The sequence below is a fragment of the Echiichthys vipera genome (genome assembly GCF_963691815.1).
Source record: "Echiichthys vipera genome assembly, chromosome: 6".
In the NCBI taxonomy this organism is placed as follows: Eukaryota; Metazoa; Chordata; class Actinopteri; order Perciformes; family Trachinidae; genus Echiichthys; species Echiichthys vipera.
Window position 1 is genome coordinate 23696919 of NC_139831.1, and position 16574 is coordinate 23713492.

Genomic DNA, 16574 nt, shown 5'->3' on the forward strand with positions numbered 1-16574 from the left:
CTGAACCCAGTTCTGCTGACCACGCCCCCCACACGATATAAATGTATAACGAGGTCGAGATGGCGCGTAAGTACATCCGTCCGGAACCCTCCTTTAACTGGTTTAAAAAGGTTTTAAAGTTGTTCTTCTATCACTGAAGAAGATGCACCATAGCAGGACTGCAAAATAGTATAGACTTTTCTATTTTATTGTTGTTTTGAATGATGCCCTTACATTTGGATCTCAATGTCCTTGCTCCATCTGAAATGTTCACGTCCTTGGTGTTTTACTAAGAAGTAGTTTTTTTAAGGGATTTCACTTACACCCCCCCCCCCCACCCAGTCCTTTTTTCTAATTTTATCTGTGTTTTTCCTTGTCTTCTCCTTGAATGTTGTTTTTTCCTGTGTATTTGTTGTGATTGTACATCCGCTTCGATATATTTCATGGCTCAATGTTCATTAAAAAGAAAAGTATACATGCATCCGCCTACCGTTTGTATGCTAAACATGTGGGCACTCAAAAATATTGTCTATGGCTGATGTGCATATTAATGAATGATCATAACCATATAGTAGCCCATCTGTCTGGCTCGAAACCACTAATAGATCATATTTATAGACCTGACATTTCTTAAGTTTTCTTGCCAATTTCCTCGCATCCTCCCTCCCACACGCACGTACACACACGCGCGAACACACATGCACACACATACACACATTTCTCTCCATGTCACTCTCTTGCTGCGTTCAAGGCACCTCGAAAACTGCATTGTTACGCTTCTTAAGCACAACAAGTACACGTGCAGTCACATGGCCTAGCAGTATGCAGCCAATGCTGGGCCTCACCAAGAAGAAACCAATTTAAATCCAAATCTAAGTTGGACATTGTGTAAATCGGTTGTCATGCTAACGGTATATGCATTTGATGCTGCAATGGCAGAATCCAGGAGAAATATTTGCACATTAAGGTTAAAAAACTACGCAGAGATTAATCAATACATTCAAACATACCACCAATAACATTTAGTGCAAATATAACAGTGAAAACGTCACTTTCACAATAAAGCCTGTAAAACAATCAAAGGTGCCGCCTGTTCTGCATGTGCTCTCATGCTACTTATAAATCCGACAGCACTTGAGGGCAGCATCGCTGTTACATTAGGGGCAGTCTTGCTCAGTCCTTTTCACACTTAATCAAACACCTTACCATTGAATTACAAAGTACCACAAACTTATGTTGATTATAAGCCCGGACTCTGCCTCAAAAGAGATCAGAAAAAAACCTTATAAAGTTAAAGGTCAGTGGAAAGTCATAGCCAACCCCAGATGCTACGTTTAGATGAAGGCCTTGCCTTTCCGGAACAGCATATAGTATATTACAGTAGTATATGTAACAATTGCTTTCTTTTTTCATTGGCTGCCTCTGTAAAGCAAGTTGGATTGATAAACAAGTCTAAAATGCAGATGCCTGGATGAATAGATAACGATTTTACTTTTCCCTGTGTGTGTGTGTGTGTGTGTGTGTGTGTGTGTGTGTGTGTAAGGTTTAATAGCCTGGTATAAACAATGACATCCTTTCGTGATCACCGTTGTGAAAAACACGCACAAACAAAACAACGTTGAGCTACTTTATGCGACTTAATTTAGTACCGTTAAAATATTCAGCAGTAAAACTGAGTTAGTGGTATTTACGGCTTGTATCACATGCTTTCCCACAAAGAACATTTCGAAGTTATTAATAACACGACTCCTTGCTTGGAGCATTTGTTTTCCGTCCGCTTTGTTGACGTCCTGCACGCAGTCTTTCGCCCTCGCCTTCCCAGCATGCACCGCGAGGTCTGCGGTATATTATTGACAAAGGGAAACGGCCGGAGAGAAACAACAGCAGGGTGGGATCGGAGGCACAGACCCCGGTGATAATAACGCTATCATTACACGACTCCGTGTGCTGACAACCAGGTAAAAAGCTCGCTCTCAGCCGTGTCTCTGAACTGAACTGCTCTGGGTTCTGTTTCCTGCAATGACGCTGCGCGTAGACGGCTAACATCTGGGGTTTACCTAGCATACAGCGTTAGCATGACACCATAACGACTTGTTGTTACAGTGTCACAGCAAGTAAACGCAGGTTCAGCGACGGAGTAGCAAAACATTTGGCTGTTTTTCTAAATCTGCCTGTTGTTAGATATATAAACACAAGTGTGTTGAGGCCTCGCTGCGTTGTCACGTGCGATTACACTGCACTTTAATTGTAAGTTAGCTTACATTTTAACTAGCACGTAATCTAAACACAAACACGGTGAGATGTATGTATTTTTTATTCATTATAAAGATGGATATTACTCTCTTACATGTTTCAGAGTTATACACAATACTAATAAATGTATTTCTGAATGTAGACATAATAATAGCATACATTACTATGTACAAAGACAGTAAAATATAGAAAAAGGAAATAAGAAAACCATGTGGGGTCTGCTGCTAAACTACGGGAGTACATTTGCCAATTTATTATTTTGGAGTTCAAGATTTCCACAGTGGTCAAATATGGTTTCAAATCTGAATCATTAAAAATAAAAAAGGAGGGTAGTTTGTTAAGCCATATAAAAAAAATATAGTATTTTGCAATGGGCGGCTGTGTCTAGTGGTAGAGTGGGTCGTCAACCATTCGAGAGATTGGCAGTTCAATCCCCAGCTCCCCCGGTCCACATGTCGAAGTGTTGGGCAAGACACTGAACCCTGAATTGCTCCCCGTGCTGCGCATGGGTGTGTAAATGTGGTATGAATGGTTAGATTAGATGGTATGTAGATGTCCACTGCCATCAGTGTGAATGTCTGTGTGAATGGGTGAATGTGACAAGTAGTGTGACGACTGCTTGAGTAGTCAGTAGACTAGAAAGGCGCTATAGAAGCACAAGTCCATTTACCATAATCATCAAAGGAATTATGTACATTTCATCTGCCGAATATTTGGGATTGTTAAGAATTAGTCATAAATCCATCTTTGTTAGTATTACATTTTTTATAAAACATTTTAAAAGGTACTTCTGTAAATCAAACCAAAAAGAAGTAACATCTACAATCTACAAACACAAAAAATAGTCTCCCCCTCACAATCACAGGTGACAAGATTAGACTTAGTGACTTAGTTGTGGAATAATATACCACAGATAGTTAAAAAATAAATTAATACTTGACTCAAGCATTATAACTGCAGATATAATAGTGATTTCCATGTGTACATCGAGTACAAAATGCGTTATGGCACCACCAGTCAGCTTCCACAAGCTCTTCCGTAACCACGTCAAGACATCAGGACACATGACCAGCCACATGACGTTCACTTAAAGATGTTTGCCTTGTTGAACTTAAGTTACTTGAACTTGAATAAATTCCATGAATTAAATTACCCTTACTGCCTGCGCAGCCTTCAACCCCATGTTGAATTTATTTCCTTTGGCTGAAACAAAACATCCAAATGCTTTACCTAAAAGAAACTAAACTCCATTAATTACAATTCTGCATTCAAAGTTAATTTCAATGTTTTCTTAGGCCATGGACCTCTTAACTGAAAGAGAGATGAAGCTACTACAAATATTATATTAAATGAAGTTGCATATAAAATTGGGCCTAACAGCTAGGGTGGCCTAAAGCCTGTACACACATTTTTTATGGTGCATATATTACAATGACCATTATGAACATTTTCATATATGTTTATACATCCTGTGTTCATGTTAAACAGTCATTATGGAGGCACATTGAATCCTTCAGCTCAGTTCTGTCCATGCCTACCTAAGTGGCTACCTTACCTATAAAACAGTGAGCCTATCATCATCAAGGTTGTGTAAATGTATTTATTTGTTTTTTCACAAACATAACTTCGCTAATTATACGTTGCATTCATATTAATGTATATTTTGGGGAAAAACCATTGGAAAGATTATCAAATAATTTAGCGGACCCCCCCGCAGTAATCTCTGTTGACCCCCTGTTGAAGATCCCTGGTTTAAAATAATATATATTAATTTCGTTTATAGTTCTGATGAATGGTCTGATCTAAATTTATTAGATAAGAGTATCAGTACTCATATATGCTGGTCAAGGAGTAACAAGAAATGATGACATTTAAGGTGATTTAGAAACTTTAATATACTGTTAAACTCCCTTAATTACCCTAAAAAAACCCAGTATTTTGCCGCACAAACTATTAAGGTCTAAGTAACTACGAACAACAGCTGTTGGATACAGAAATGGACAACAACTGCAATATTTCCTCCTGAAATGTAGTGGAATAAAAATTCAAAGTGTCACAAAATGTGAATGAGTGGTATGCCAGTGCCTCTTATTATGTGTGTCTCTTCGCAGTACCATGTCATCGTGGCACTGAAGCGATGAGAGCAGAAAGTGCCATTCCCATCTAAAGGGAGTTTACGCAGCGTGATAGTTTGTGGAGAGAGGTGGGGGGCCCAGGCAGACCGTGGACGGGGAAGGGGAAGAGCTCAGCTGGAGCCAATGCAGCAGCAGCATCGACAGCCTGAGCTGGTGGAAGGAAGCCTTCCCGTGTTTGTGTTCCCCACTGAGCTCATCTTCTACGCAGATGAGCAGACGTCTCACAAGCAGGTGCTCACCCTCTACAACCCCTATGAGTTCGCCCTCAAGTTTAAAGGTTAGTTGGCGGAGTCAAACACAGACATTTGGGTTTCAGTGTATGCTGTTCTATTTTGTTCTACACTCCAGAGTATTTGGATAATCTTTTTTTTGTTTTCCTTTTTCATCAGTGCTGTGTACAGCGCCAAACAAGTACACTGTGGTGGATGCCACCGGAGCCGTCAAGCCTCAGTGTTGTGTTGACATGTGAGTTTGAGGCCTATGTTTATGCAGTAATAAAGCACTATAGTTCTTATTTATCAGATGATTCCCTGTGTATTCACAGCTATGTTTTTATTGTTTATTGCTTACTTTGCTACATATTAACTTTCAGGTTCTGACTGTATGTTTTGAGCCAGACGGTTGTTAACACAGCTGACGTTCTCATCTGGTTTAGTAAGGAGTCCGTCTGACTTTCTATGTCCACACAGAGTAATCAGACACAGAGATGTGCGTGCATGCCATTATGGGGTGTACGACAAGTTCCGACTGCAGGTGTCGGAGCAGAGTCAGAGGAAAGCTCTGGGTCGCAAAGAGGTGACGGCCACGCTCCGTCCCTCAGCCTCGCACGAGCCACCCAGCCCCCGACCCCAAGATGAGGAACGCAGGATCAAAGAGCAGATGGCAGACAACGAGTTCTTTGAACAGACTGCATTTCAGACAGGTAGGTGTGGTGTGCTACCACTAGATGGAGCCAAATGCTCATAAACTCAATCTGGACACGGTACATTGCTTTGCTTTTTGTGGTCTATGAACATACCCAGTAACCTTTACCGTATCCACTATACTAAAAGAGCTACTGGGCTCACAAACATAGTATGACACTCATAACATACAGGTTGTAATCATCTTCACATTGATCTTGTAGCACGATAGGTAGGTGTATACCATGTGTATTTTTGATGATACCATGTTAACCTGCTCCCTGCTGAGATAATTGCACACACAGTTACATGTTTTAATATAAATCAAAATGTTATTTTTAATGTACTGAAAGCAGTAGGAAAACAATCATACAGGTAAACACTGCTAGGTTGTCATTTAAAGTTGAAGTCAAGCCAAAGCTTCAATGTGTACAAGATAAAATGCATCTTCATTTTATGAAAATGCTCTCACTCTTATTTACCAATAGACCAACATGGCTGAGTATTCACTATAGGGCTGGTAAGTCCTATAGTGATACAGCTTCCCAAAAATTTCCATTGGTATCTGACAATTATTTTCTGGCCCCAGTTATTATGTGTCCTGGATTGCACTTATGATGTCTGCAGAATTTAGTAATCATTTTTCATGTTCATGTTCGGTGTATTGTAAGATAATTCAATGAAAGCATCTGGGAAAAGCGTAACGAGAATGACTACATTCCATGTCGCCTATGTGACGTCACGCCATCATGCTTTCCCTCCACTTCTCAACTCTGAGTGCTGCTGCTGCGTCTTCTGCCAAGATTGAGATCAAGATGCCGGTGTGTTTTGTGCCAGAATATCTTTCTTTCGATTCTCGTCTGACCGTAAGACTAGGAAACAGCACTCAGAGTTGAGAAGTGCAGGGAAAGCATGATTATGTGATGTCACATAGGCGACATGAAATCTAGTCATTCTCATTACGCTTTTTCCAGAGCCTTTTACTGAACAATCTTACAATAAACTGTCAAACTCTAAACAATAAATTCCGCAAACATCATATTTCTAGTCCAGGACAGATAATGACTGGGGCCATAAAATAATTGTTCCATTTCAGTAGACACCAATGTACATTTTTTAGACGGCTGAGGTCCCATGGGGTCTACAGGAAGCCACATTACAGGGGCGGGACTTAACGGCCCCATTCTGTTTTGAGTTCATAGTTATCATTTCATCAGCTTCAATGTCATAAACCCTATGTTAGGACACAAACTGATGTCTTCAGCAGTAACAATGGACATGCTGAGGAAGTCTGAAAAACAAGAACACACTGTTGATGTTTGTCTCTTTGTGAGATTTGTTAACATCTTTTTAAATTCCTTGGTAAGCACTCTGAGTGATGCATTCTGATCGCAGTGTATTTGCCTGTGTGTGTGCGCCTGACAGAGAGCCGACCTGCTGCTGGAGGCCCCAGTCTGCTGACAGTGCTGCTTGGGCTGGTGTGTATGGCCGCCCTGATGCTCCCGACCCTGGGGGAGCAAGAATCTACTGTGCCTCTCTACCTCCACTTAAGTGTTAACAAGAAACTTGTAGCTGCTTATGTTCTCGGTAAGTAAGAAGAAATCTCACAAACTCAGGCTCAGGCTTGGACAGAGTAAGTTTGTGTGGTATGTTAAGGTTTCCATATTGTAAAAAGTGAGATTTCCATGTCTTTTTTTTAATTATAAAGCAGGTGGAGGTGCTATATAATGATAATGTTTTTCACAAGGGGGGCTTAAAGTTGTACTCCGCAAGATGTTCATCTATTTAATTGTCTTTTAAGTTCCTATCTATGAAAGAGTGAGTTAAAAAAAAGGGGTGATTAATCATATGACCCACTAATGAAAACACTTCTACTCGCCTCTTTGCTGATTATTCCAATATCCGTGTCTGTAGCGACATTTGCGGGTAAGATGTAAATAAGCTCAATACTCCTCACTAACATTATGCTGCGTCTACTTGTAATCAGAAATCGGGAACTAGAGACAGGCTTTCAGTAAGGGTAGAAGTATAATAGGAACATGTGTGTGTGTATGGATTTAAGAGGAGGACATACAGGTGTTAGACTGGAAGTAGAGAGGTGAATGTGTGTCAATCAAGTTTATAAAAGAGCAACAAATAAAAAATCGTCAACACACAGACCCTGAACATGCCAAGATGGAGGGTCTGAGGGAACAGGCTTGCCTGCAGTTACATCTTACTGCCAAAGAGGCCGCTAAAACAACATATGTCAAATCTTATGTAGTACAACTTTAAATAGACAAACCGGAGCATTTCAGAGGTTGAATACAGTAATATTCGGACAGCATGAGTGTTTTTTGAACATTAAAGCATGTAAAAATATTCTATATGAAACCTATAAAATAAGCATAATATGGCACCGTTGAATGTGAATTGCACTGGTATTGTGTAGCCTATTTGCTGGAGTATATATAGTATATCCCATTGCTCTGTTGTCTCTTGTGATATTTCAGGCCTTCTTACAATGGTCATCCTACGCACATGAAGTGCTGTGAACAGAAATGATCTAAAGACGAGAGACCATCCTCACACCAGAGGCACGGCTACGCTTCAAAGTCTACAGCTGACAGCAGGGGGGGCGCGGTACTTATTCAACCCCCCTCTGAAAAATACATTTAAGTATACTTGTTATTGAAATCCATATATTTGTTGTTAATACATAAACTGACACAACTCTGGACTGACGCCTACAGCGTAGACCTCCAGTGTGTATGTTAAAGGAATGGTGGTGTGAGAGGAGCTGTCTTCACAGGGCCTGTGAAGCAACATGAGGCCATTCACAGTGTCGTTTGACTTCATGTTCCCCGTGTCTGTATTTCTTTTGCCATTATGTAACAGAATATGGTTTACTTGAGTGTGAAGGAATCTACATGCAAACATTATACTTGTATATAAAAGCCATTAAACTTTTGTTATATTGACATGTAACCATCATTATATTGATGTTTCTAAGCATTTTTAGCGTAGACGCTGAGGACTAAATGCAGTTTTTTGCATGTGTGGAAATCTTTATCTGCAGGAGTTATCTTTTTTTCCAGCAGTAAGATACTTTTACATGTCACCAAAGGAAAGTACTTTTGAAGACAGTGGTTTATTCACAGTACTATATCAATGCTCCATCAAATAAAGTCTTAATACAACTGTCTGGTATAAAATTTATAGATTAGGTTGATTTATGTATACTTCACAAATTGGGTCCGGAGGTTGTAGAGCACATAACTTGACAATAAGGCCTCTTTTAGTTTTGTAATGGTGGTTACTGGTCTCCCTGGGGACTGTACGTTGCCAGGATAGACATTTTGTCCCAGAGCAGTGAAGAGTCTGAAGATGCCATGCTCTACTGTGGCTCTGGGTTAAGTGTTAACATTTTAAATTGGTGTGTTTTAGTGTTCAAGATAAGAAAAGATCTCTTGGTTATTTTCTGGTCCTGATATGCACGACAGTTGCTATCACAAAAGACACAAGCATAGGCATGTTGTGAGCCAGCTTGGCAGATTACAGCCTCTCTTTCCATTGCAGTGATACAGTATTTTATTAGTGTGTGAGTTCATGCCCTGAACACATCATACTATAACGGAAGGAAAAAATACATCTCGCTGAAAGTTGGGCAAGCTGAGAGATTTTTCCATTTGTATAAAAAGGAGAAAGAGACATTCAGTTAAAAATTGTAATCACTTTTCTTTAAATTAAAAGGGCATACTTCCATAAAATGATTTACAATCACTTTTCTACACACACAGAGCCATGAAGGGGTTCAGATGTAGGCTAATGCATTTCCACTGCATGGTACAGCTCTCACTTTGTTTTTTGGTTTTCCATTCGCAAAAGTTGTGGATAGTACCTGGTACTTCTTTTGGTACCACTTTGGTCGGTGAGACGATATGAGAAGGTGGAGTTCAAAGACTGCAGATACTGATTGATCAAAGAGAACCATCACTGTTTTCTATTCACTCGACCCAGATTTTTTTTTTTAAAGTGGCTGCTGGCAGAGCTATGTCGTACAATTGCAGGTGCTCTGAGAAGCCCCACTGCACGGAGGGCGGTGCTATCTGCAGTGGCAAACAAAATGGAGAAAAGGACCTGGTACCAAAAGTGAGTGGAGTCAAACCATGCAGTGGAACTAAGGCGTATGTTACAGAGGATATTGACACTGTGGCCATGGCAGCTGAAAGCAGATTCAGGTTCAATTATCACACTGCATCCCTAGGTTTTGTTTTACAAGAAAGTCAGGGTTCACTTCCACCCCGCTGTAACATCACAGGGTTGCATTTCCTGTGCAAAAAGCTATTTTAATAAATGTAACCACATTGTGGCAGTTCCATTTCATTTGTGCTGCATGTTCCAGCAGCCGGTTAACAATACAATTGGTTCACTTTTTACTGGGGATAAAAATCAGCATCCAATTCTTATAATAAACTTTCTTTTCATAAATAAGAACATTCCCCCAGTAGAAAGAAAGAAAGAATCATTTCTCTACTTGGCTTATCTAATAAACATCCTGAAAAAAACACAGGACACAGAGGAACCTTTAGTGTTGAGAGCACAACAGTGATGCCCATCTTACCCAGGATGACCTGCAGATGCATTGATTGCTCAAATTAAGCAATGACAGTTGCGAAAATTCATGGGGAAGGGGGCTTCAAAGCCAAAAATAGTCACCACAGGTCCGAGCCCACATCATAAAAATATTCGGAAAATTTGCTGAAAACGACTTCTCTTACAGTAGAACAGTAAGGAAATCTCCATAGGCGTACACCAGAAGTAGTTTATGTTCCTTTACAAAGAAAACGCTTGCTGATAAGACCTGTGCCCACATTCACCTCACAGCCAAAACACAAACTAAAAACTATGTACGACATTTGACGAGGTTAATATGTACATAATTACAAACAAAGCAGGAAAAACAATAAGTTAAATATTTTCTTACAAAATCTGCTGACTGTGTACAGACAAAGGCCTATGGACAGAAGTTTTCCAGCACAACAACAGGGAAAATGTACACATCCAAATAGTCTTTTTTTATGTCCAGTGTCTCTCTTCGGTGAGGGGGAACTGGTCGGACAGAAGCATAGCTACTTATGAACACAATATTACTATGAAGCCAAGCACCATCCAAGATCCTCTACTAGCAGCTGGTGCTCAGTGTCTTCAGTTGTCCCTAGTTTAGCAAGGCTTACTCTTCCGTACTAAAACTCATCCATGGCTTTGGTTTCCTTGATTCAATCCTCTCTAGACCCTCTGAAATGTGGCTGTGAAAACAGCCGCGGAGAAACAAACATGGAAAATTCCACTAAAACTAGGCGATGGTGAGATGGAGGGTCTGAGAAGGAAACTTGTTCCCTGGAGTGAGGCTTTCTCGGCGCCGGCCCTGTAGTGTCTCTCATCACCCCATGCTCACTTTGGGGACAAGTCCTGAAGGGAAGCAAAGGGCGAGTTGCTGGACGAGGACGGCGACACCCCCTCCATTTTGCCCGGTGAGTCCGTGGAGGATCCGACACTGCTGAGACTGCCATCCAGCAAATCCGGAGAATGACTGAAAAAATATAAAAACACAAGTTCAGTAAGTGTGCAAGCTGTCATTATGAGGACTGTCTGCTGTATTACACTGTGGCCTAATAGAATGTGAGCGTCCGACAATCATGCATTGACACCCTGTAAACACTTAATCCGTTAAATATGCACAGAATGTGTGGACGAAGCTGTAAAATATGCTCCCAAATAGGAGCCGGCGGTGTCACTTCAACAGGGACTCCTGTCTCCCCAAAGACCCACTGCTACCCATCCACACACCTGAGCCTGAAATATACACAAATCAGACCATTTTCCATTTCCAATGTGATTCAATGAACTGAAAGCTATACATACATTTTTTTCCCTTTACAGGTCTTGATAAACCACCTTAAAATGTCTTCCCTTTGCTTCATTTTCCTAAACCAGTATATGTTGGCTGAATCATCATCTAAATCTGTGCTCTTCAACAGCCATATTTTGTAGAGTCTTACCAGGAACTGAGCTCTGATAGGTTGGAGACATCAGAGGACAACATGGTGGTGGTTCCCTGGAAGAGCCTCTTGGGCTGACTCTCTGTCTCCATCTCACCTGCAGAGTGAACGGACCCTGACATTAATAAAGCTCAATACACACAGTCTATGGTTGCTCTAAAGAGGGACAGATGAAAGAGGATTTTATTTCAAAAACACAGATCTTATCAGTCCCTTACAAGAGAGTCAGTGTGGTCATTAATAGTTGGTCAATAGTCAATAGGAATTCCACCTTGAATGTGACCAAATCCAAAAGGGAATTAAGGGAACCATTACAAGAGTCCAAGAAAAGCACCATCTGATTCATTATGTAGTAACTGTTCAGCCACAGATATGGGGTGATGTTTTTATAGATTTAAGCTTCAAAGAAGATCCCTTTAAAGAACTGTATCGAGCCAACTGAGATTCACCAAAATATATATTCATGTGTCTTACGTTGGTTTTAATACTGTTATGACTCTTTGCATAGAGAAATCTTTTAACCTTCAGTCTGAACAATAAGTCCTTAGATTTACAACAGATCACTTGAAAATTCAAAGGGATGCGAGAAAACATATTCCTAAAGCATTTAGGCTTTTAAGACATGTTGTGTGCCTCACCTTTGCGCTTCATTGGCCCAAGTATGCTGGCTCTGATGCAGTTGATTGGGCTTTGACTCCGTCGGCTGAGGAGCACAGAAAACATGCACTTTCTCAAATCGTTACATTTTGGAATTCAGTCACATTCAGTTGCCTACAGCATTTACAAATCTTCTGCATGTCTGTAAATCTTAATGTACAGATACAATTAGTTGGTTATTAAAAGTTAAGGTGATTAAAATGGTTGTGAAGCAAATAGAAATTGTTTTTTTTTCAGTTAAGTGTTATATAAGTAAAGTAACACAAGAACATTTAAATAATATGAACTGCCGGTATTACTCAAAGGCGTGTTGCTCACCTGAAGCGTCGTGTCGGGCTGGGTATTGGGCTGGGTGTTAGGCCATTGCTGCTTACCAGGATTTGTAGGGAAGGAGAAAAACACTGCTGCTTGCAAGACAGCCACACAGAAAAGATTAAGGCAATGTTTTGATAGTTTTAATTCCAGTGCACAATCATCCCATGGTCTTTTTCGGCACTTATATACACATCAAATAAGCCATCCAGACAGTTTTTTTTCCCCCAGGAGAGTCGCTAACAGCCGGACGTGGCTAACAGTGATTAGCTTGGGGCAGTACGGTGAAGGCATTAAGACGTCTTTTTTAACCACTAATACTGCTCAAAATAACACCAAACCTCTGCAGTAGCATGAGAAGAGTCCTTACACATAAAACCAAGCACCAACAACGTAGTTAGTGAACACAGAGTTTATTAAAAGAGTATTTTTAAAGACTTACCAACTGGCCCCTGTACCAGCTCCTCTCATAGTAAAGTCCATTCAAGTGCATTACCGAAGTCAATCCAAAAGGAAGGAGCCCACTGGTGCTTTGTTGTTTTATGTGTAAGGACTCTGATCATGCTACTACAGAGGTTTGGTGGTAATTTAAGAAGTATTAGTGGTTAAGACATTTTAATTCACCTTACTGCCCTGAGCTAATCAGTGTCCATGTCCTGCTGCTAGCAACTCTCCCAGATTTCTCAGTTGATAGTTCATACAAAAAAAAACTGCTTGGATGGCTTATTTGATGTATGCAAGTGCCAGAAAAAAACCATGGGATGATTTTGCACCAGAATTTGACTCTAAGACGTTATATTTGTAAAATTTGATTAACTGTGGCACACACAAACATTTCCCCAAAAAATATACAGCAAAAAAGGTGAATGAATTAGATGTAATGAACTGTATTGAATACAAACAGCGGTGTAGCTTGCACTTAAGTCTATTTCTTGAAGCCAGAGCAAACTGAACGAAATTAACACAGGAAGCTCAACAGGGACAGAGTTTGTTTTTCTTCTGACAATAAATTGCTTCCAGTAGACTGCCACAGACTTCCATTCGTAAATCTGATTGCAAGTAGTTAGGGAAATAAGGTTACTTCCTTCATGTGGTTGTTCACAGCATAATTAGGTTATGTGCCTGTGAAAAAAAAACAGAAGTCAGACGTACCTTTTTCCCTATCCCTCTGGTTGGAGATGGGGCAGGCGACACAGGCACAAAGTCGACGCGCTTTGGAGACGAAGATGCAGACTTTTCCAAATCGTTGTCACTCTAAAAGGCACACATGATAACCAAAAAACATTGGTGGCCATGTCAGTTACATCACGTCTCTACTGAATAATGTAGTGAGGCAGTATTAATCCTGCAAATAAGAGTGTTGGAGTATTATACTACCAACTCAGTCTGACCTTGAAAGACTGGTGGCCCTGATAACTCCATGTTTTCAGTGTTAATCTAGCATGTTTGTACTTGTCCACTCTACAGAGATCAAGAGGTCAAATTGGCCCAGGGCCAAAAACATGCAGTGGGAAGGCAAAACAGAGCTGACTTTCAAGGTCTCTGGCAACCGAACAAAACAACAGTACTGAGGAGAGTTGGAGTTGTTTTTTACCAGACTTAGGCTTTCTTCCCAGGACTGACTCATTTGCATGGCGGCTTGAACCTCCCTGTATGAATAAAAATCAAAAGCAATCTTTAAGGATTTGACCTAGAAAAAAAGTAATAATTCAAAAAAAAAATCTTTTTGCATTCAAAAATACACATCTTACCGCTCATGGGCAGTTTCTCTGTTCATCACATCTATACCCTCCTCCTGCAAGAGCACACATGACCGTTAAAGGTTATAAAGTCTTACGTTTACAGAGACGTCATAGCCTTTCTGGATTACAAATATTCTTCAAATTAATAAACTAGACATGATCCTAAAGTACCACAGTGCAGTATGGCCACAGTCTGAGTGAAAGGTACAACCTCAGTCTCATCTCAAAAACTAAACTGTTTTACATCTCACTGATGGAAATCAAAGAAGGCCAAGGGAATACGAGCGTACTCATTTCCTCTGTTGGAGTCCGATACTACCAAGTGATCAGTTCTGTAAGATCGATGGCCCTGTGGACTCCAGAACGTTTTACTCTAGCATGTTTTTAGGCACCATCACTCCCTATGGCTTGAGAGGGAGACAGTGGTCTGACATGCTCAGATTCAACATAAAACAAACAACACTTCCTTCCCTCACCTGTTTTATCTGATGAAGCCGGGTGCTGGGGACTCGAATAGGTGATGAAGGGACCTGTAAAGAACGATGCATGTGGAGAAGAGAACATTCAGTACAGAATGATCCAGACACGTTACTTTAATGAACATGTTTTATATAAATAAATTAAAAGTATTGTACCATGTTGGGCCTGTTGACAACTGTAGTGCTATTTCTCCGGCTACGCAGGACCTCTCTCTGGAACACTTGGGAGTTATCACTGAAATGACAAATGAACAGAGCAACAGTGTGTCGTGTGTCTTCTGCTCACTGTAATGGTGTAACTTCACTGTGGAAAAGGACAAACATTGACTTCTGCAGTAAATTAGTGTTCATGTTGTAGTAACCTTAGGCCATTTATCATGGGCGCACTGTTGGATCTCCTCAAGTGTCCATCGGGCTGAACTAACGAGGATGGGATTTCCAGATCCAGCTCCATCTTTTCTTGTGGCAAGACTCCTGAATTGTTCATGTTGCTAACGCTGCCCGCCAACAATACATGTGAACGTGAAAAATGGCCAAACCAGCGCAGTGGTGTTACATTGTTGCTCTACAAACTGTGCTAACTTGACTTGTTTTGAAGAAACGTCGTCATCGGACAAACTTGACAAACCAGCTAACGAAATATAGCGTTATAGTTAACCCACTTGATGCAAAGGCCCTGCCGTCGATGTAAGTCCAGTGCTGAAGAAGTTCACCCCTGGATATTCATCATAACAACGCTATCTCTAGACTTCATTCATATCGCGCATATGTGGTTATCAACTTTCCTAATGGATGGTTAGCATGCCATGGCTACATACCGCACAATGCCCGGTAACTGCTAACTTAAGCCACCGACCCGTTAGTCTACTGCTGGTGCAAAGGCAGCGGCTAATCTAGCACTGCATGTTAGCGCCTTAAATTAGCTACCGTTAGCCAAACTGACCAGCTGCTTACTTATAGAGCAACACACGTTCGTAGATTACTTTAACTTTACTTTAACGACGCTGGCGTTTAAGTGATTCTCATAACGCCAGTCCACCTTCAAGCTATGTAAGCCAGTGTTATGCTAAAGCTTCCTAACGGCTAGTTTCAGTCACAGTTAGCACTGCAGAGCTAACACCCCAGCTACATAGCGTGCTAGGCTAACTGAGCTAAGTTAGCATTAACGCCATGTCCACAGAGAGGCCGGGTCAACACTTCACCCACTAAATGTTCCTGTCTGTTAGCCCGAGAGCTTCTAACGGTCCAGGAGGAAACTAAAACCGGTCTGTCGCTCTACTGTCTGGTTTTTCCTAAATCTGCACGGCGCCGCCAATAATGACACAGATACCCGATGGACACACAGGAGCTATTAGGTTAGTTAGCCGCTAGCAGCAAACTTCACGCCCCCTTATGTTAGCAGCCCCGTCCAATCAAACAGCGTCGTTTACCGGCATGTGCGCAGGCAGGATGTGGAGAACTGCATCCTCCATGGAAGAACTTCCATTCGACCCACCTGCAAATGTTTCCCTACACCTGAGGAGCCCGCCGCATTTAGCTGGATCAAGGATGGCAGTATTAGTGTTTACCTGGTCCCGTGGCATCTTTGCTCGCAGGAGGCCCTGTGCAGATAACCCGGGAGGATGGAGGTACGAGTGTGCTGGCACTCATTTACAGCATACTGGCTTCAAATAACGTAATGCCAATTGTGTCTTTATTTATTTTTTATCCCCCCCCCCATGCAATCTACTCAGACTATTATTGGGGTTTCTTTTGTCTCCTAATGATGAAATAAAAAAGAACAAGTTAGAGATAAAAAAGCTTTCCACACTAATAAAAAAGGCTTTTGAATCCAAAGGTTTTGCTTGTTGTTGAGCTGGATCTTATATTACATTATACCATGTATAGTGTCTGAGGTGACAGACCCACTGTAATACTCAGAAATGATATGAATATTTAAAGTATTTGGTGTCATATTTAGTGCAAAGCTTTATAGTGAAATCCTCCAGTCTCAAGAGGGGTGTGAACATTTAATAGCTGGCATTGCAAAATTCAGTTGACACTGGTCTACAGTGATGGATCCATTGAAGGATCC

The 16574-nt window shown here is 41.0% G+C and overlaps 2 protein-coding genes across 2 annotated transcripts; one reads left to right on the plus strand and one right to left on the minus strand.

The window, feature by feature from the left end:
• Positions 1-1797: 1797 nt before the first annotated feature.
• On the plus strand, positions 1798-8777 carry mospd1 (motile sperm domain containing 1). Its single transcript, XM_083915255.1, has 6 exons — positions 1798-1937; positions 4344-4644; positions 4757-4832; positions 5057-5289; positions 6695-6856; positions 7762-8777. Exons 2-6 carry the CDS (start codon positions 4491-4493, stop codon positions 7791-7793), a joined length of 657 nt encoding a protein of 218 aa, XP_083771381.1. The 5' UTR covers positions 1798-1937; positions 4344-4490; the 3' UTR covers positions 7794-8777.
• Positions 8778-8980: 203 nt separating this feature from the next.
• pabir2 (PABIR family member 2) lies at positions 8981-15873 on the minus strand. Its single transcript, XM_083915886.1, has 10 exons — positions 14863-15873; positions 14657-14735; positions 14498-14551; positions 14031-14074; positions 13874-13928; positions 13432-13533; positions 12286-12371; positions 11949-12013; positions 11311-11407; positions 8981-10841 (listed from the first exon to the last, which is right to left on the minus strand). The coding sequence occupies exons 1-10, from the start codon at positions 14985-14987 to the stop codon at positions 10703-10705; spliced, it is 846 nt and encodes a 281-aa protein (XP_083772012.1). The 5' UTR covers positions 14988-15873; the 3' UTR covers positions 8981-10702.
• Between the last annotated feature and the right edge of the window lie 701 nt (positions 15874-16574).

Bases quoted from the DNA above. Each gene is read 5' to 3' on its own strand.
- mospd1 (XM_083915255.1), top strand. From the start codon at position 4,491: ATGCAGCAGCAGCATCGACAGCCTGAGCTGGTGGAAGGAAGCCTTCCC. The intron at 4,833-5,056 runs GTGAGTTTGAGG...ATGTCCACACAG, and splicing joins CCTCAGTGTTGTGTTGACAT to AGTAATCAGACACAGAGATG. The intron at 6,857-7,761 runs GTAAGTAAGAAG...GTGATATTTCAG, and splicing joins TGTAGCTGCTTATGTTCTCG to GCCTTCTTACAATGGTCATC.
- pabir2 (XM_083915886.1), bottom strand. From the start codon at position 14,987: ATGAACAATTCAGGAGTCTTGCCACAAGAAAAGATGGAGCTGGATCTG. The intron at 12,372-13,431 runs GTACGTCTGACT...TCTTGCAAGCAG, and splicing joins CCAGAGGGATAGGGAAAAAG to CAGTGTTTTTCTCCTTCCCT. The intron at 11,408-11,948 runs GTGAGGCACACA...TTCACTCTGCAG, and splicing joins TGGGCCAATGAAGCGCAAAG to GTGAGATGGAGACAGAGAGT.